This window comes from Lupinus angustifolius, chromosome LG11, assembly GCF_001865875.1.
Source record: "Lupinus angustifolius cultivar Tanjil chromosome LG11, LupAngTanjil_v1.0, whole genome shotgun sequence".
Lineage (NCBI taxonomy): Eukaryota > Viridiplantae > Streptophyta > Magnoliopsida > Fabales > Fabaceae > Lupinus > Lupinus angustifolius.
In genome coordinates, this window is record NC_032019.1 from 4,689,852 (window position 1) to 4,710,240 (window position 20,389).

General features: G+C 33.7%; 4 protein-coding genes across 5 annotated transcripts; 3 read left to right on the forward strand and 1 right to left on the reverse strand.

Moving 5' to 3' along the window:
* LOC109360151 (RING-H2 finger protein ATL3-like) lies at positions 2,057-3,113 on the reverse strand. The gene has a single exon (XM_019604882.1). It carries the CDS (start codon positions 3,052-3,054, stop codon positions 2,116-2,118), a length of 939 nt encoding a protein of 312 aa, XP_019460427.1. The 5' UTR covers positions 3,055-3,113; the 3' UTR covers positions 2,057-2,115.
* On the forward strand, positions 5,522-8,763 carry LOC109361081. Its single transcript, XM_019606399.1, has 3 exons — positions 5,522-6,948; positions 7,228-7,477; positions 8,303-8,763. Exons 1-3 carry the CDS (start codon positions 5,741-5,743, stop codon positions 8,477-8,479), a joined length of 1,635 nt encoding a protein of 544 aa, XP_019461944.1. The 5' UTR covers positions 5,522-5,740; the 3' UTR covers positions 8,480-8,763.
* On the forward strand, positions 9,383-13,849 carry LOC109359574 (uncharacterized protein C23H3.12c-like). The gene is made up of 8 exons (XM_019604275.1): positions 9,383-9,795; positions 10,638-10,702; positions 10,802-10,900; positions 11,320-11,367; positions 11,460-11,529; positions 11,671-11,742; positions 12,559-12,684; positions 13,537-13,849. The coding sequence occupies exons 1-8, from the start codon at positions 9,598-9,600 to the stop codon at positions 13,678-13,680; spliced, it is 822 nt and encodes a 273-aa protein (XP_019459820.1). The 5' UTR covers positions 9,383-9,597; the 3' UTR covers positions 13,681-13,849.
* LOC109360835 (26S protease regulatory subunit 7) lies at positions 14,551-18,913 on the forward strand. 2 transcript variants are annotated; one of them, XM_019605980.1, is made up of 11 exons: positions 14,551-14,780; positions 15,630-15,711; positions 16,114-16,205; positions 16,285-16,362; positions 16,578-16,639; positions 16,748-16,892; positions 17,009-17,227; positions 17,318-17,499; positions 17,983-18,158; positions 18,362-18,553; positions 18,595-18,913. In XM_019605980.1, the coding sequence occupies exons 1-10, from the start codon at positions 14,694-14,696 to the stop codon at positions 18,517-18,519; spliced, it is 1,281 nt and encodes a 426-aa protein (XP_019461525.1). In that variant the 5' UTR covers positions 14,551-14,693; the 3' UTR covers positions 18,520-18,553; positions 18,595-18,913. The 2 variants fall into 2 exon arrangements, with proteins under 2 accessions (XP_019461525.1, XP_019461524.1); XM_019605979.1 differs by having other exon boundaries at positions 14,552-14,780; positions 18,362-18,913.

A 20,389-nucleotide genomic window follows, 5' to 3' on the forward strand; every position in this document is an offset into this window, starting at 1 on the left:
TATAATAAGGAAACAAATCAAACAATAAATACTATAACTTGTTCAAAGATATACTAAATTATTTTATAAATATTGTAACAAAAAAGAGTATGTACTAATGATATGGCTGCTACAAAAATGCCCTCCATAGCCTAATTTTAGTGGTATGGATACTTGTTTTGATCTCATATAATTCTCACCCTGTCCAATCTTATGTTGAAGAAATTTCTTGAGCAATAGAGCATTTTCCATTCCTTCCTTTTTTGAGTTCTCATTCTTAAAGGTCTTAATCAATGTTCCTCCTAAAAACATCATAAAAAAGCTAGTCTTACATGTGAGTGAAAAGTTAATTTCTTAGAGGCCAAGGCCTGACAAGTTGTATTGTGATTAATAAAGTGTGAAAGCACAAAATCAAGCAATGGCTGAGACAGAAAACATACATGTCAGATCAACCTTAAGACCCCAAATGTGTTTATTTTTCCGCATAAGTCAAGCTACTAAATTTGAAGTCTGATCAACCTGCCTATTGAATCAACTTATCAACCATTAAACGACCAATTGAATACTCTGCTAAGAAATATGTGATTCACTTAGATATGCAGTTGATCACTTTTATATTAATTTTAGGAGACTTTCTTCATAACGAATCTGGAACAGACACTATAGAGGACTAGTGGTTTTGACTCAATGCTCCTTCTGTGAAATATGCAATAAAAACATTAATTTGCATTAGCCATGAGATGCCTGAAAAAGACATGATTAAGAAACATAGTATTTGTCAACACTCAACAACACTTCTTGTTGGGATTGAGGAAAGTGAGTACTAAACAACAGAGAGTGGAGTGCTACCTTAAACATTAGCTTATCTGCCATGTTGATAGTGAAATGACTAGTTATTTATTGTTACTTTAAATAAACAATACAATACATACCACAGATTACCCTTTCAGCTAGAAAGTTAAGTTCACATTGGTAATTACGTTAATATGAATATAAAATACTAAAAATAGAATTACCTAACCTTGGCCAAAAATCATATTTGAAAAATCACAATTGATGTTCCTATTTCTTTTGATTAATTTATTTTGATAACTAAATTGTAATAACTTTAAGTTGATCTTTTGTTTTCAGATGAGTTTTTCTGTCTTTTGTTTTCGGATGAATTTTTCTAAAATACATGTAAAGATGAATGATGAAAAATAAGAAAGAGATAGAAAAGGTTTAATTTTTGAGAAAAAAGATATATGCATTAATAATGTAATAGTCTTTTGTACTATTATTATATCATATAATATTCATTTTTAATTATCATTTACTCTAGAATAAAAGTAAAATATAAATGAATGATGAATAATACTAATAGAAGATATTACTATTCATTTCAAAAGGCTTTTGGCTCTACAGCTTGTGGCTTCTTTCCTTTTGGTGTAATAAAGATTAAATGTCTATTATATAAAGTTGTGTTCATATTTAGGAGCACAATCAAATATCATCTCAATAGCTTTAGCTACTATTAACCTATAATATAAGCTTTATTCATATCTTGCTATCAATCCATGATTAACGGGCACTGCCTTTGCTTCTGTGGGAAGTAATGGCATGCTTAATAATGACCCATTATAGAAATGAAAAAACCATAATTACTTAACTATTTGTTCAGCCTAATTGCAACAAAAAAATCAAAATTAGAACAACGCAACAATACAATAAAGTTCATCTCATGTAAAAGAAAGTCATTTTCACCCTTTCACTACAAAGATACAAAGGAAAATTACAGATAGTAACCATCCTTAGCCATTATCTGCACAAGTATTAGAAAGTAACAAATTTGAGAGCTATCTCATCAAGAGAAACTCTGCTCCTCTTTGGTGTTCTTTGAGCAGACACTAGTAACTTTTACTTGTTTTTACATCAACAAGTCGTTGGTCTAGCGGTGCAAAGGTGTATTAAATCCAAAACGACCAAATAGTCAAATAGTTGGATTCCTGAAAGTGACATTTGTTGAAAGGTAGTCACACAAATCGAAATGGATTAATTCGAGCATATACCATTGGTAATTCCAAAAAAACATAAAAAAGAGTGCTGCCTGAGATATGTACTAAAAAATGAATGAAGAGCACTGATAAATTCCCATCTTTATGCTTGTTCCACATCCATAGAAGCAGGACTAAAGGTACTTAACTTTTTATCCCTGCTTAAAAGCCTCTTAAATGACCTCAATTTGGTACTCATTGGTGATTTCAACTCATCTTCAACACACCTTGTCTCAGAAGAAGGTGATAATGATGAGGAACTTAACTCACTTGATATATCAATCATCAACATTTCATGGCATCCACTATTAACAATATCATCATCACTGCTTGAAGTAGATGGTGTAGATATTGATGAGTTAGGTGGTTGCTCAGAAGTGCCTTCTTCTATGAAACAATTAACATAAGTACTTACTTGGTTTGGGTTTCCCCAAACAAGTACATTTGTAGGAAAACTTTGAGACTCTAAGTCACTCATAGCACTTGAATTTTCTGCTTCTAATGACTCACTATTACTAAGCAAATTCTCTTCAGCATTTGAAGTACTAATAATATCTTTGGAGGATTCAGATTCAGAAGCAACTAGGTTCCTACAAAGAGGACAAGTAGAATGTGAATGGAACCACATATCTATGCAATATACATGAAACCCATGATTGCATTTAGGTAAAAGCCTTGTTATTTCACCTTCAACAATCTCAGAGAGGCAAACTGTACATTCCAAACCATCTTTAAACTCCTCAGGTTTGAACACCAATAAAGGCAAGGACTTAAGAATTTCAGGGTCAAGACCAAGTTGCTGAGTGCCAACACTGGTAACTGAGTCTTGCCCTGGTGCAAAGACAAATCGGCGGTGGCGGCGTGGAGGAGGAGCGGTTGTTTCCTCCTCGATGCGCCACCAGAACCATCTAGAATAGAGATTGAGTAAGATAACAAATAACACCACCATGAAGAGGAATATTACAGATGCCACTATGATCTTTGTACTTATCTCATTGGTAGGTGACTCATTCAATGTGTTACTTGAGGCTGAACCACCCATTGTGCTAGCTAGCTTGAACTTTTACTCTTACAATTTCTACTCTTTCAATGAATTTGATTTGGTTTATGAATGTGGTTTTGAGAACATTGGAACATAAAGAGGTGAATAAGAAGACTTGAAACTTGGACCATACAAGGAATAATAAGAGAAAATGACAGCATTCTATAGACTATAATCACTTGTGACAAGAATTGAAAAACTTGTGTTTGAATAAAATTATGAGTATTACTATTACTAACTAGTAATTACATCAAAAGAATAAAAGGTGGTTTTATAATTCAAACAGGTTAGAGGATTTTTCTTCCTTCTAAACATTAGCCATACTTTATAGTGACATTAGACTTTGTAACAATAGACAAATATAGCGATGTTTCTCCCTTTTTCTTTGACCCTTGTAATGTTTTAACTACAGAAGACTCAAAGTGAGATTGTGTAACGTAGAAAATGAGTAGAACACGAAACACAAACTGTCATTAAAGTATAATATGTTTTTGCCACCAAATTGTGTAGAGTATCAATATTTTATATTTCATGTAAGAATACTTTATAGCAGTAATAACTTTTCTTACCTAACGACCAAAATGTTAAAAATTCAATTCCTATTAATAACACTTGTCAAAAAAAATAATTACACATTCTAAAAGAAATTAATTTTTTATCAAAATGTGATGAAATATTATTAATAGTATCAGAAAAACTTCTATACATAACCATTGCTATGAATATATATTGATATTTTTAGAAACGTGAATAAAAAGTGATTAGTACTTTTACTGCATAACGTATTAAATGTACATAACTTTATCTTTGTTTAAAATCTATTTTTGGGATTTTAATCTAAACCTTTAGGTTGACAGTATCTTTATAGTATGCATGAGTTATTGTTTCATGAATTAGAGAAAATATTAAAATCATATAGTCACATTTTTGTTACAATTTCATGAATTACTATACCTTAACATTTCCCTATTTATAGTATGCATGAGTTAGTTTATCAAAATTTGTGTTATGATGAGCTGTTAGAAATCAAGGGACACTTTACCTAATTTATGGGCTTTAAAACTTGAACGTTTTACTTTAAAACTTGACCCTATACTTACTTTTAGATTGGAGTAATTAACCATCGTAACGTGAACTGCACAGTATAAAATGACATGTGAAAAATAAAGAAGACCTTAATTGGGCTAGAAATTTTAATTATATGTGACTGCTGTCATACACTGACAGAAACGTTCTAAAATAATATGATGAAGGAATTTTAATACTCATCTAAAAAATTGAAGCATACCCAAAATATTTTAAAGTTAGGATCAATGGAACAGAGATATTAATAGAGTAACTTGCCATGTGAAAATATGAACAAGTATACTCTAGCATCACAAGTCAGTTCTTGTTTTTACTAGTATTATTTCCTTATAAAGTAAAATTATAAAATGTTATAATATATTATTTTTGCTTGTGTAACACATCTTTTTAGGTTTGAGCATCACTCAATCCTACCTGTTTATCTTATTTGATTTGATCATGATTGAATTTGAATAAGATCAAGTCTAATGTTAAGTTCAGTTTCAAAAATTAGAGTCAACAAATATTTAGGACCGACTATGAGACAAATATGACTAGCTCGACCTGTCACATCTTATGGTCACTCACTCATCATATTTGTATATATCTCTATTCAATTGTGTACACTGAAATAATATCTCTTTGGTCGAAAGTATTATTGATTTTCAAAATTTTCATTATATATACATGATTTTTTTTTATATATATATATATATTATCTCATATGTCGAATTATATATCCAAAATAATAAGTAATATTGAGAAGATCTTATCTAAAAGGAGTATGCATTATCTTTAAACAAATCTATGACCATGTTTAGATTCAAATGCTGAATCGATTGACATTTGGGATCAGGTTAACTTCAGGTTTTGAGCTGAGTCCAGATTCAAAAAGTGATATGATTAACATTTATGGTCAGATATATTTTCCCTGCACTCCTATTTGTCTATAATACTTCAATGAAAATATATAGTATATTAAGTCTCATCAAATAATGTTGACAAAATAATTTATGCACCAATGAAGTTATTTTTATATTGTCAACTTATCATTTAACAATTATATATATTAAGCTTTGTTAATTCTTAAAAGATATTAATACATACTAATACTAATCATAATAATGTGTAAAAAACTTTATGCTAACTATTTAAACTCTTAAATGAGATCTATAAAATATTATGAGAATTCCTAATAGGTGTAGTAGGATATATAATAAGAATACTTAAATTACTTAAAAAAGTACATAGATAGATAAATATCACTATTCGACACTCTTATACTATTATAGAGTATTAGAGGATAAACTTGTGATTCCAAACAATGTCTCTGTGATGATAACACTAACAGATCTTATTTTATTTAGTAAAGTAATTAATAATGGTGTAACTTCCTTGAAGACACAATTTCCTTTCCTTTGCTTCATTTGTGAGTCACACCCACCGACACAGTGAACCATCCACTACACAATGCTCCCAACAACGATTCACTAACTCACTCACTCGTTCCCCTTCCAATTACCATTCTCACCACTGAGTTACACTTCTACTCAGTTTAGTAACTCGCTCCCTCACTCACTCTCTCTCTCTCTCTCTCTCTCTCTCCGCCGTGGCTAACAAAATGGATTCCTCTTCCGATGAAGAAGACGACCGCCACAACCTCATCAACCAGAACGAGAGAACCAACCCTCGCACTTCTCCCTCCACCGCCGCCACATTCCATCTCCAAGATTTCACCTCGCGATCCCCGCGCTTCAATTTCAACCTCCAGAAGAGGTACATTCTCGCAATCCTCGCTCTCATTCTCCTCCTCGTTCTCTTTTTTACCGTCACCGATTTCCACAGCGCCACCAACCTATCCTCCTTTAGATTCGATTCTCTCACTGATCGAATGAAGGAATCTGAATTACGCGCCATTTACCTCCTGCGGGAACAACAGTTGAACCTCTTAACCGTTTGGAATCGCACTTTTCAATCAAACGCTTCCTATTCGAATTTGGAGGATCTGAAATCTGCGATGTTTAAGCAGATTTCCATGAACAGAGAAATTCAACAAGTTTTATTGAATCCTCATAAGTTAGGGAACTCGGTTGAGCCTGAATTTGATTTTGGAAACCCTGATTTGAGTGATTTGAGTTATGATAGGTGTAGAACAGTAGATCAGAACTTAACACAGAGAAGAACCATTGAATGGAACCCTAAGAATAATAAATTTTTACTTGCTATATGTGTTTCGGGTCAAATGTCAAATCATTTGATTTGTTTGGAAAAACACATGTTTTTTGCTGCTGTTCTTAATAGGATTTTGGTTATTCCTAGTTCCAAAGTGGATTACCAGTATGATAGAGTTATTGATATTGATCACATTAATAAATGTCTGGGAAGAAAGGTGGTGATTTCATTTGAAGAATTTTCCAAAATTAAGAAGGATCATTTGCACATTGATAAGTTCCTGTGTTATTTTTCTCTGCCTCAACCTTGTTATCTAGATGATGAGCGCGTGAAGAAGTTGAGTTCTTTGGGTTTGTCAATGAGTAAACCTCAGTCTGTTTGGGAGGAGGATATTCGGAAGCCGAAAGTGAAGACTCTTCAGGATCTACTGGCTAAGTTCACTTATGATGATGATGTTATGGCAATTGGGGATGTTTTCTATGCTGAAGTGGAGCATGAATGGGTGATGCAACCTGGTGGGCCGATTGCTCACAAATGCAAGACTCTTATTGAACCTAGCCGCCTCATTTTGCTCACTGCTCAGCGTTTTATTCAGACATTCCTGGGAAGGAACTTCATTGCTTTGCATTTTCGGAGACACGGTTTTTTGAAATTCTGGTGTGCCATTTCTTCCTTTTTCTTTAAATCTATTGTAATTGCCATATTAATTGATGACTTGGGGATATGGTAGCTGTAAACGTTGTATATATCTGTTTGTTTTCATTGAATTGCTAATTGCATATTTTGATGGTTCATAATCAGGACTATAGTAATTTTCATTGAATGTTAACAACTAGCATGTAATGCTTTTGCCTTGTGAGGAGGTGTCCTGCAATTTACTTTTTCCTTCTTTACTCCTCATATATTGCCTTTAATGATCAATTTTCATGTTCACAGTAATGCTAAAAAACCAAGCTGCTTTTACCCCATTCCTCAAGCTGCAGATTGCATCTTGAGGGTGGTTGAAAGGGCTGATGCGCCTGTTATTTATCTTTCAACGGATGCAGCAGAAACTGAAACTGGTCTGCTTCAGTCACTAGTTGTTCTGGATGGCAGGCCTGTTCCACTTGTAATACGTCCACCACGTAACTCAGCAGAAAAATGGGATGCTTTGTTGTACAGGCATGGTATTGAGGGAGACTCACAGGTAAGATGGCAGTGCTTCTTTCTATTTTTATGTGGTTTTGTACTTGAGTCAGGATTGTACATGTCTGGTATTTTGGGTTGTTCCAAAAGTGAGAACACTGTTATGTGCTTTGCCTTTTCTATTTGCATTTGCATGCCACATGTGCTGAAAAGATTTTCCCATTCTTTCCCCATTTAGGTTGAGTTATCTGAAGCTTTAAGTCACCCTTTGGTGTGTAGTAAATAAAATCCCATAGTTCTTATTCTATTATTCAAGCTATAAACATTTTACTATCAAGATAATAAAAGTTTTAAAACTTTAGGCCTCTGATGTGCTCAACTTTGTTGGTGCCAGTTATCCTGCATTGGTTTTCAACTTATTCTTGGTTTCAAATTGTGGATAGAGGTTTAAGAATAGACAATTTAAGTTGATTTAGCGTAATCACTGAAAAATCAGTTGATTTCGTGTAATCACTGAAAAAACCTGCAAGAACTTATAACTTCACTGTAATCCTAGTTGTGAACTTTTAGGAACATCACTCATGCTCCCAAGTCCATACAACATAAATCTCAACTTGATCACCTGTTTTCTTTAAACATTTTTTTAGGGTAAATTACATGCTTTTGAAGTATACTCTTTCTTTCTCCTCTATATTTGTTGTGTGGAATTATGCAATGATAAATTACATGCTTTTGAAGTATACTCTTTCTTTCTCCTCTATATATTTTTGTGTGGGATTATGCAATGAAATTAGATACGGGAAGCCTTTATTTGTGCTGACTACTCATCCGTTCGATTTCCATTGTTGACACCTTGACATGCATTATTGATATTTTCACACTGCAGGTTGAAGCTATGTTGGACAAGACTATATGTGCCATGTCTAGCGTGTTCATTGGCGCCCCCGGTTCTACTTTCACTGAAGACATCCTTCGGCTGAGAAAGGACTGGGGATCAGCATCCTTGTGTGACGAGTACCTTTGCCAAGGTGAAGAACCAAATGTCATAGCAGAGAATGAATGAAGATAAAGATGATTGTTAGGTTTGATTGGGATTTGTCAATGTGAGTAGTCATGTATGATAATAGAATTAGTGATTTTATTCATTATTAAGTTTTCTTGTTATACATATTCTTTCATCACTATGAGTATAGTTTGTATGATCCACACATTAATCCTGAATTTGGCCACTACCGAAGTCCAGGAATCCAAAACTTCAATGATTCTTTACAATACTTTTAAGCCTAAGGTGCATTACAATTTAATGTATGAATCCTCTTTGTTGCCTTGGTCTAGGTTAAATACTCAGGATTGTGTTTAGATCCTCTCCCCTCCCCTTCAAAAAATAATAGAAAAGATAAAATGATTGCCTCTTAAAAAACGTCTTTAATCCTAATTCATAAACTTTTTAACATATTAGTTATTGCTTTCTCCATTTCAAAACTTTTGATGCTTTAACATTTTGTTCCAAAATCTTTTGAAGTTTTGAAAATTTTATGCGTAATTATTTTCTAATATTTTATTATAAATCTCCCCATATTTACATTTTCACATTTCATTTTTCGTCTCTCATTAAATGATACTTAATGAAGATAGATCAATTTTTAGATGATTTAATGAATTTTTAATCTGTATAAGCTTAAATATACATTTATACTCCCACCGTCCTTAATTATAAGTCATATTACCTAATTCACATAGATTAAGAACAATTGGTAAAAGTACTTATCATTCTTAAATTCATTAAAAAATGTAAGCATTCCACAATTATGACTATATTGATTATTATGGAGAAAGTAAAAGGAACTGGAGCTATTTTATTACACAATGAACAAGAATCCAAAGAGATTACAATTTTTTGGAATGAGTAAAAAAGTGCCTTAGAATTTTGAAGTCTATAAGAATTTAAGCAGGTAAATGAGTAGTGTCGTATTCTGTGAGCTACAAAGACGCGTCGCCGCATTTGATCTCAATCTTACTCTTCTTCCCTCTCTCCCAATCCTTCTCTATAACCATTTCTCTTTTTACCCAATAGAATAATCACACCACTCTATACCCACTTTCTCATTCTCTTCATTTCCCCATTCTGTTTCGGTTCTGATCAAAGGTTGTAACTTTCGCATTGATTTTTGGGGTATCACCATGAGAGCCAAATTGATTGTATTCCCAATACGAGGCAGAAATTGGTGCTTCACCAGATCAATTCACCCTAAAATCCCCGCTTCTGCCACTAGCTCTCAATCTCCTTCCACTTTGAAAGACCTCTGGAGAAATGTTAACGTTCCTGATAAACCCATTAACGCCAAAGCTGAGCTTTTTGCTGACTACATCGCCAACAAGGTCCCCTTCATTTTTTGTTATCAATTTCTCTTTCTCAATGCGTCACATTCTTTAAATGTCTATGTTGTAGTGTTTTGTGTGCAGAATGTTCTATTTGGTTCCACCCTTTTAGTGGAATTATACATTTTAAATTTTTTGAGGAACGTAGGGCTTTTGATTAAGGAGTAAAAAATAGAAGAAAAAAAAACTGCATGCAAGAATGGTGTATTCGATATTTTGAAAAGTGATATGATTAGTTTCTTATAGCAGACTTTTGCATTTGTTGACTCCTTAACGTAACAAAACCCTCAATTTTTTTTGAAAAAATCTTATGCTCGGTCATGTTCGTAATGAATCGAATCACCTTAACATTTGTTTTAAACTCAATTTATTACTTAGCTCGATTAACTTGGTTTACAAACAAAACGAGTCAAATTTGAGCTTAAAATTTAGATAGTTAAGTAAACGAGCCAACTTGAGCCAAACAGAGTTTGACTTGTTAGGTTCATAAGCTGAATCAATTATATATATATATATTAGATAAATAATCATTTGAGCTAACAAATTGAACCAATCGAGCTAATGAGTTGAACTAACAGTTCGCGAACTCTTGATGAACCAAATGAATTCGAGACGACGAGTCAACTCGAACAATTCATGAACTTCATTCAAGCCGAATTCGAGCTGAAAACATAGTTTAGCTCTGGTTCGACTTGGTTCGTTTCCAGCCCTATTATAGAGCACACCAAACACTGAACAGGAAACAAGAGTAATATAGTCTGTTCGTCTTGATTTGGCATGTTATGTTGCTATTATTTTGTTTTAAACTTTTTGCTTTGCTTGGCTTTGTTGTGGGTGTGCAGATGAGTAAAGCATGGATTGGTTTGGAAAATGCAAAGGATGGATCTCTCAAAAAGAAGGTTCATAGGTGAGAGCTTTACTTTTCAGTTTAGTATTCATTTCAGAGTTTAAGCATATTTATAGGAAATTTCTTAGTTTTCTCAAATGTGGTTTTGAGTTATTGCAGGTTGGGGTTGTGGCTTTTGTCAAGAGTTAAGCCATCAGAGATATTTTTGAAATCTATTTCAAGGGAAGTCACTGGTGTTGAGGTCGTTTACCCATCAAGGTTTGTGTTGTTAGTGACCTTGTTTTGATGTCATTTACCCATCACTACTTACTTGGTTTGTGGATGGGTTGTCTGTTTCAAGTTTTACTGTTAGACTGTTGGTCTTTTCATTTTTTATTTGTGTTTAGTTGATTTAACTGATCATGTCATTCATTAATTTTATTTTACTTATTATTGGGGATAGTTTATTCATTAATGTGGTAATTTGCTTATTATTTGTGTACTGCAGTTATTCTTTCATAGATCTGGCTTTGCTGTTCTTTGCTTATTTGTAAATGTTTTGTTGATATTGTGTTCCTACTTTAAATCTATGGACTACTTTCATTTGAAAATCACATGTGCGAACATGATTTGTGTGAGGAAGAATTGACATTGCTCTTTTGCTTCTAGATTTAATGAAAATTACAATGTTTTTGCAGTTTGAATGCTCAACTTGTTCGCCGAAGACTAAGACATATTGCTATGAGGTACCCTACACACCCCGGTGGTTCGGAACAACCACATTCTGTTATAACCTCAAATGTATTATTGTGTGATATGAACTGTTACCGGTTTACAGGGGAACAATTATCCACCGGAAATACTTCTATGGTTCAATTTCAATGATTCCATTGACCAGCGCATTTAGCGTACGTATGTGTTCAATTGATGTTAACTACCAATATATTATTGCTTTTGTAAACTTTTCCGACCTTGTGTGTTTTTACTCTTTATTAGTCAATTCATTCTTTACATCAATTGATACCAATTTTCTTAATGATATGTTGCAGATTTTACCGTTGCCTAATGTTCCATTCTTCTGGGTTTTATTTCGCACTTATTCTAATTGGAGAGCCCTTCAGGTTCGGATATTGCTATATTTGCTTACTGCTTAGTACTTTTCATCCATTCCCCCCTCCTATGATTTATGATTAATTCGTTCATGTTAATTTGTCCGTTTTTCTGTCACTATCTGGGGACTTTCTACTACTTAGGTCTCAGTCTGACTCAACCTTTAAGAGTGCCTTGTTTCATAGATGTTAATCTTCTCAAATTCACTAACACTGTCAAACTGTTAAAGGGTGTGTCATTGTTTACTCCCTGAAAATCTTGTTACCCTGCAATAAAACCCTTGGGCAATATTGTGACTGAGATAATATCTCACTCCCCCCCTCTCTTTCTATATATATATATAAGTTTTCTAAAGTGATTATAAATGCTTATTCATGAATGTTGGTTTATACTTTTAGATAATGTAATTTTCAATAGTAGAGTGCTGGCACTCTAAAAATCAAGGGATTACCATGGATAGAGGGATGTCATTTGGTTTACAAGAGGGACATCAAATTTCTAAAGGCAGTGGGAGGCCAGAAAAACCAGTTGAAATAATTAGGAAATATTTAGAGATCGATATTTTGTTAATGGATATGATATATGATAGAGCATGTAGCCGACCCTACCTAATAGATCTTAGGTTTGTTGTCGTTGTTGTTGTACTTGTCACTTTGTTGTAGAGGATTGGCTTTTTCTAATTTTATGTCATCCCTGATAGATGTTAACTTTCCATTAGGCTGATATTATTGTTGATATTGTTTTTACATGCCATGTTTGTAGCTTGGCTTTTGATTCCATTTTTCTTGAATTGTGCATAACTCTGCTGTTTTATATCATTTTCTTAGGGAAGTGAGAAGCTGCTTCAGCTAGTCTCGGATAGCAGCAAGACTTCAGACACTTCTACTGGTAAGAAGGAAACTGAGCATAAGGACTCCAAGTCTGAAAGCCATAGTTCAGATGAACCACAGTGGGTAAGTATTTACATTTTACATATTCTGCTTATTGATTGAGTTATTGAGAAGTGAAAGTGATTTAGAAGCTGGGGTGAAAGCAATTTTACAAATATGCATCAACTATATTTTGTATTAGTGAGTTCATAGTGCTCCACCTCCTCGCAGACTTAAATTATATAATGCATAAGCTAAAAACTAATTTTTTTAAAGCTTTTGGTATTTTCTTCATTGAGTCAATTTACTTTTGGTATAGTCATTTGTTGAGCCTTGGTGCAGTGGCCTTGTGACTCAGACCTCACATGTTCAAATCTTGAAAATAGCCTAGTTGTTTGCATGAGTAAGGTTGCGTACATCTATTATTTTCAAACCTCAATAGCAAGTAATGGTTTGTTTGCGTGTTGGATTTACTTGTCATATAGCTCTGAAGTCTTTCCTTTCTCCTCCAAAACCTAACCCGTAAATGGACCCTAAGAGTTAGGTCGCTCTAAGGATGTGCGAACATCTGGCTAGGGAAAAGGAATGTTTGGCTAGTTAGTGGAGGAGGGTGAACCTCTTATATCATCATCACATCCATTGTTATGACTGGGGCTAGTGCCAAAGTGAGCTTCAAGTTCATTAGCTATTCAATGTACTTTCACACACATGCACACATACTATGTCTCATGATTTTACTTAATATATGATTGATTGGTTATGACTATTTTGTCCACTCAACCAAATATGATATCAATCCAGTTCTTAACAAAAATGGTATTATCTTTCCTCTTCTTTTCCCCCTTGAAATAGTGTACCTTTAGTTTTGAACTTGTAATACTATTTATGTACCATTCATTTTCTACTTGCAATGTCTTTTAATCATTTACAAATTAGGTATTGCAGCCATCCAAAGAGCTTGAGAATATTGTTCGTCAGGAAGATGGGCATGGCCTTAGTCACCATGCCATCGTAAAAATTTGCAAGATCTATGATTTGAACACCAAGGATGTTACTAAATATGAAAAATCTATTTTTTAATTCAGTTTTGTGGTGCAACTTTTTGCATTGCCATTTTGCTTCAGTTTACTTGTAATAGGTTGAATTTCCAACTTCTATGTTCAGAGACATTTTCATAATTAGGAAAGTTTACTTATGGAAGTTTAAACCGATTCCAACATAAATAATAAAGTTCAAACTTCAATGTTCACCTGAATTTAGCTACCTTCAATTATTCTACAAGAGGAAAGTATGTTATGAATATTTAATGGCAAAAGGTGTCTTCATGGAAGATTTATAGTGCCCTGAAATTAAATTTCAATTGTATGATCTTACCTTTGTCATTAATCATAAGTAGCTAGGTGCGAGGTAATGCACAGAATAACTCGACCCATTTAGTTATGTATTAGTATAATCAAGAGTGTCTTCACCTTATTCGTCATGAAATAATCCATTTTGAGATGTTACTTATTATAATATTTATTGTTTACATAATCGAATTTTGAGAATATATTATAGTGTTATACTATTACCAATAACTTATTGCTTCCCTTTTATTATTAACTTTTAATTTTCACATGTGTTCGCATTAAGTTTTTATTCTAGTAATCCTTGTTAATTCAGATGGAATATGTTAATGTGATGGGAATAAATACTTAAAAATAAAACAACAGAGAGACTAAAATGTGTGTTTTACTGTGAAATTTATGACTCAAGTTAATATTAGTACCTACATGGTTTTTTAAGAATTTAATTTCTTCAGTATTTTTTGTACAAAGTTGACAATAATAACTTGAAAATTAGCATGAATTATAAATATAAAACCATATTATTTTTGGTTATTTATAGAACCATATTTAATACTTGGTGGGAGAGATGAAGTTATTTACTCTATATGGAAAAAATAAATTAATTAGATTTACATCTGAAGTAGTCTTTCTCTCACGTTTTTGCATAGAAAGCCCAGCTGAATTTGGGGTTTCGATCTTCTCAGAAGAAAGCTTATAACTTTACTTAGAAAAATCAGAATCTGAGAAAGAACATTTACATCATCAATGGCAATCGAACACGAAGACGAGCTCAAGGACGAGAAGAACCCCCGACCCCTCGATGAAGATGACATCGCTCTCCTCAAAACCTATGTAAACTTTTCTTTTTTTCGAATACCCTATTTTCACTATTTCCACTTTTTGTTTTAGGTTTAGCAGATCTTACTTCCTGTATGATTTTCATTATGTTCTACTTCTTTATCCATTTTTCTATGGTATCCCAATTGAATCGTAGTGTAGTTTGTTTTCAACTCTGCTGGTATATTTTAATTTTGATCCTACTTTTTTTTGTTGGGAAATTTTACTATGACTTTTACTTAATTCTGATTAACCTAGATCGGAGGCTCAGTTAAAGTCTGCAACTTTGAACTTTTTTTATTGATTTTGGAATGCTAGACAGTTTAACTATTTACTCAGAAAATGATGAAAGGAATGAACTTCCTCTTGGCTCTGTTTAGGGATTTGATAGGTGTTTTGAATCCTAACAGGTAAGGTTGTGGCCTTGCTGTTTTTGGGGTTTTTGTAATTAGTGTTTATGATAATTGCTGGGTACAGTGGATTATTTAAAAATGAAATGGTAATCGTTCATGAATTATTATAGGGATACAGAAAGTTTTCAATGTTATTGTAGTGTTACTGCTTGCATAGTTATGTAAATTTTAAGCTTTTTTTATCAAGCATTACAAAAGATTTAGGGAATAAAAAAATGTCATTTAGCATTCCTGAGGTTCTACTGGTGAGTTTAGTTATGTCTGAAGTAGTGATGATGTGGAGTAGAATGGGGTCTCTTTCCTCTGTATTTATAGTTCAAAGATGTTCTGGTTGTTTGCTGATCCTTGATTTCCCCTTTCTTGCTTCTCCTTATAGTTATTTGACAGAAGACAATTTTCTTTGATTAGTATTTTCTCATTAGTGCTTGTAAAAATATGTTGGTTTGTGCAGGGTTTGGGACCTTATTCCACAAGCATTAAAAAAGTGGAGAAGGAAATTAAAGATATGGCGAAGAAAGTGAATGACTTGTGTGGTATCTGCTAAAAGATCTACCTTGTTACTCCATCTATTTATTGCTTGGCACACCACCTTTATTCTTTAAAATGAAAATTACTTCTCTAATTTTATTTTTATTGTTATTTTTGGGTTATCCATGGCTTGTTATTTTATTTTATTTTCCTTTTTGGTGGTGATAAATGGGCATTAATTAGTATTTTGGTGATATGTGATATTGTGATGGCATTAGGTTGTGGCCATCACAGTCATTAACCAGGGGGGAAAAACTAGAGTATGATGGAAGGATGAATGAGTACAATTAATATTATACACATGCTCTGTTTTCAATGCATTTGTAGTGATTTTCTTATTTGTGTGGACTACATGCTTTTAACACTGCACACATCCTTAGATGTTTACCCTCCCCTTGTTATATCAGGTATCAAGGAGTCTGATACTGGCTTAGCTGCACCAAGTCAGTGGGATCTTGTTTCTGATAAGCAAATGATGCAAGAGGAGCAGCCTCTCCAGGTCATTTTTTCTTGTAGATTTTCTTCAAAATGTTTATATATTTATAACAATTGCTAACTATTTCTGATTTATTAAACAGGTAGCAAGGTGCACGAAGATTATAAATCCAAATTCTGAAGACGCCAAATATATTATAAATGTGAAGCAGATTGCGAAGGTGTCTATATCTTTAACAATTATTCCATTTTACCCATATCTAAATAGTCTTGAACTTTGAACGTGGAGACTTCCCATGTTTGTGAAGACATCACCCGCTGACCAATTACTTTTATATGCTTTGTATTATGCCAATGGTTTCAAAAAAATGTTGATCTTGTTTTCTTTTTAAATTTGAAGATGGGTCTAATATACCTTTTGCTTTGTTGATGACAGTTTGTTGTTGGGCTAGGTGACAAAGTTTCCCCCACAGACATAGAAGAAGGGATGCGTGTTGGGTATGTTCCTCGTCAGTAACTGTGACACTGGCATATTACACATTAAGAAGAGGAACTTCATTGCCATGTTGTCAGCTTGTTTGTTTGACCTTGACTTTATTATTTCAGGGTTGATAGAAATAAATATCAGATTCAGATTCCTTTGCCACCAAAAATTGATCCAAGTGTTACCATGATGACAGTTGAGGAGAAGCCAGATGTGACATATAACGATGTCGGTGGTTGTAAGGAACAGATTGAAAAGATGCGAGAAGTAGGTCATTGAAAATTTCCCTTATTTTACATTATAAAAAAGGAAATATGTAATGTGGCACTAAACTTTTATTTTTCCTGACAATGTTGTTGACAAATTTTTATTTTCCCTGCAAGGTTGTTGAACTGCCCATGCTTCATCCAGAGAAATTTGTCAAGCTTGGAATTGACCCTCCAAAGGGTGTTCTTTGTTATGGTCCACCAGGAACTGGAAAGACACTTTTAGCCAGGGCTGTGGCTAATAGGACTGATGCTTGTTTTATAAGGGTTATTGGAAGTGAGTTAGTTCAGAAATATGTTGGTGAGGGGGCTCGGATGGTTCGTGAGCTATTTCAGGTAAATTCCTAAGACCTGTCATCTAGCCTTTTGGCCATTGTTTCCACTTTCCAGGACAATGTATCATTTGACTAAAACTATCTCCTGTAGATGGCTCGTTCGAAGAAGGCATGCATCGTGTTTTTTGATGAAGTTGATGCTATTGGAGGTGCACGATTTGATGATGGTGTTGGTGGTGACAATGAGGTTCAGCGTACAATGCTTGAAATTGTGAATCAGCTTGATGGGTTTGATGCTCGTGGAAACATCAAAGTTTTGATGGCTACTAACAGGTTGGTTGATTTGGCCAGCATATGATTTTTTTATCTCCATTTTGGAAAATGTTCCTCAAAAGTGAGCCAGTCAGGCTCTGTCCTCCCTTGTATTATTTAGTAGGTTAATCAATGATGCACTTTGTTAAATTAAAGGTGGATACAGTTACACCTTTACTCACGCACTTTGGAGACAAGCTCATTTTAGAGGAATCTTTTTTCCCAATTTTACTCTTGATGTTATTTTCAGAGTGTATCACTACTTCACTAGGTTTGCACTGTGCTGTTAATTATGATGCACTAAAAATGCAATTTTAAACTCCTTTTTACTGATAGTCATAATTGCTCTAGTGTCCATATATCTTTTAAGAAACAATTTACAAATCAAGATGCAACTAAATTTGCAATTGTTTTGTGGTGGCTCTAAGAGTGCTTTTCTTCCACTTGTAAGTATTATGCTGCTGTGGTGGGCTGATCATTTGATTTTTTGTCCACAATTTCTAGGCCTGATACTCTTGATCCAGCACTACTACGGCCTGGACGATTGGATCGTAAAGTTGAATTTGGCCTTCCTGATTTGGAGAGTAGGACCCAAATATTCAAGATTCACACAAGGACAATGAACTGTGAGAGGGATATCCGATTTGAGCTTTTAGCTCGGCTTTGCCCAAATTCCACTGGCAAGAATACTTAAAAAACTTGTCACCTTTTAAAATATCTTTTACTTTAAGGATTTCAGTATTCTGGTTGTATGATTTTTGTCAAACTTGTTCTGGTTTAGTTTTTTCTCGTGATCCAAAGCCCTGCTGTCAAACATTGTGCATCATGCTGGAGTACTTTTAGACATTGCTTTTCTGATGAAGATATTTTTCATTTTCTCCAGGAGCTGATATTAGGAGTGTATGCACTGAAGCTGGTATGTATGCTATCCGTGCCCGAAGGAAGACGGTAACAGAGAAAGACTTCCTTGATGCAGTAAACAAAGTCATCAAAGGGTACCAAAAATTCAGTGCAACTCCCAAGTACATGGTTTACAACTGAGATACCATATTAGCATGTCACCAAGTGACGTTTCATTTAGGAATGTGGGAATATCTTATAGAGTTGTTGAAAGACTTGCCGAGTATGAGAGTCTGGATAAAATTGTTTCCTCCAGCCATTATGTGTTATGCAGTAGACGTGGGAATCTTGGTCTTGTGCTGACCCTTTTTATAATTAGGAGTTGATCACACTTGTTCTGACTTCAATTCCCATTTGGTTAAATGTCAACTTATTGCACCCATTTGTTTATTTTCGTATTATTACCACAGTGGAAATTCAGTGCAGGTAAGATCAGAAACAAAATTGCATATACTTGTGCAAGAGTACACAAGACATGCATATTCCAATGTGCATGTCTTTGTGTTTTATACATTCACCTTCAATTTCTGTTTTTGATTTCTATTCTTCTACACTTTCTTAATTTTCCCATTTGAGCTGAGTCTGGTACTTGGGTATTGTCTTGCTATAACTATTGCTATCTAATTTATATGTTTTCCAACATCAAGGACTTTTTGCTGTCTAACAAGGTATTGTAAATACTTAGAGTTAGATGTAGCATTTGATACAACTAGTGGTTCCTGTCACTGCACTGATGTGTCCCACGTGATAGGCACTTGTAGCCATTATAATTGGGACAATTGTATTTTCATTCTTAGCTGGTTTTTAGGGTTTATAAATGTTTGAATTCCTGAAGGTGTAGATTAAGGGTTTTAAAGGGACTAAGAATGAGCTTTGTATGCTCGCTTATTTTATCAAAATATGAATTAACAAACTATTGGTCTAATGGTGTAAGGTCTGGTTAGATCCTCAAAACAATCAAAAAGTTAAATGTTCAATTTTTAAGAGCGACGTTTGTTGGGAGAAGCAACTAAACACTTTGAAAGAGATTAGTTCTTTACCCATAAGGTGAGGAGATGTCATTGGTAATACATAAAAAAAAATGAATATGAATGTAGTAAAGGATGATGTAGTAGACGATGATAGAACTTTCTAATATCACCATTGAATGGCAGAACTTTCTAATATCACCATTGAATGCATTGAATGGCAGAACTGAGAACTCTTATTTGAAGCTTCCATTTCTTCACATTTGATGAGTTTGGAAATGAATTTTTAGGAATTACATAGAATAGAAGAAATGAAGAACAATCAATATGGATTCCTATGGAAGAAAGGAAACTGACTTTGTATTATTCAATATGAAATGAAGATGCAAGCTTAAAATTAGAGAGCAGTAAAAAGGAGATTGGGAAATGACTCATAAGCTAAGTAGCTTGTTATGCAAGTTACTACTTATAGAACCTAACTAGCCAAGCGCGGGAAGTACAGTTGACACTTGGCAGTGGCAGCAACGGTTATATTGAGAAAGATTTGTGTAGAGACATATGTATGTGGAGACAACCAATAAAATATTGCCAACAGATTCAGAATTTAATTCCAATTAAAATTTAGTCATAAAAGATAACATAAAAAATCATAAATACATTTGTCTCTAAATATGATGTGGCGTATGTCTCTCTATACAAATTATATTAGCTAATTGCAATAATAACCTATCAATATTGGATTGGGTGTTAATAGGTAGACATCTGATTTTTGTAAGCATCCTTTGCAATGATAACCTATATGTATATAATATATGCACTTTACCCTGTTCTGTTCTATTTAGCAAACAATAAAAATGCTGAACATGACTTACATGTCTTGTTATGTTCTATAACCACCAAACACACTATCCATGAATATTCAGGACATGCATGTCCTGTCCATTCCGTTTTATTTGTGTGTCAAACGCTACCTCTAACCAAAGTACTAAACAGTAAATATCATCACAGCATTAAGGAACATAACCACAACTGAATTTTTTTAA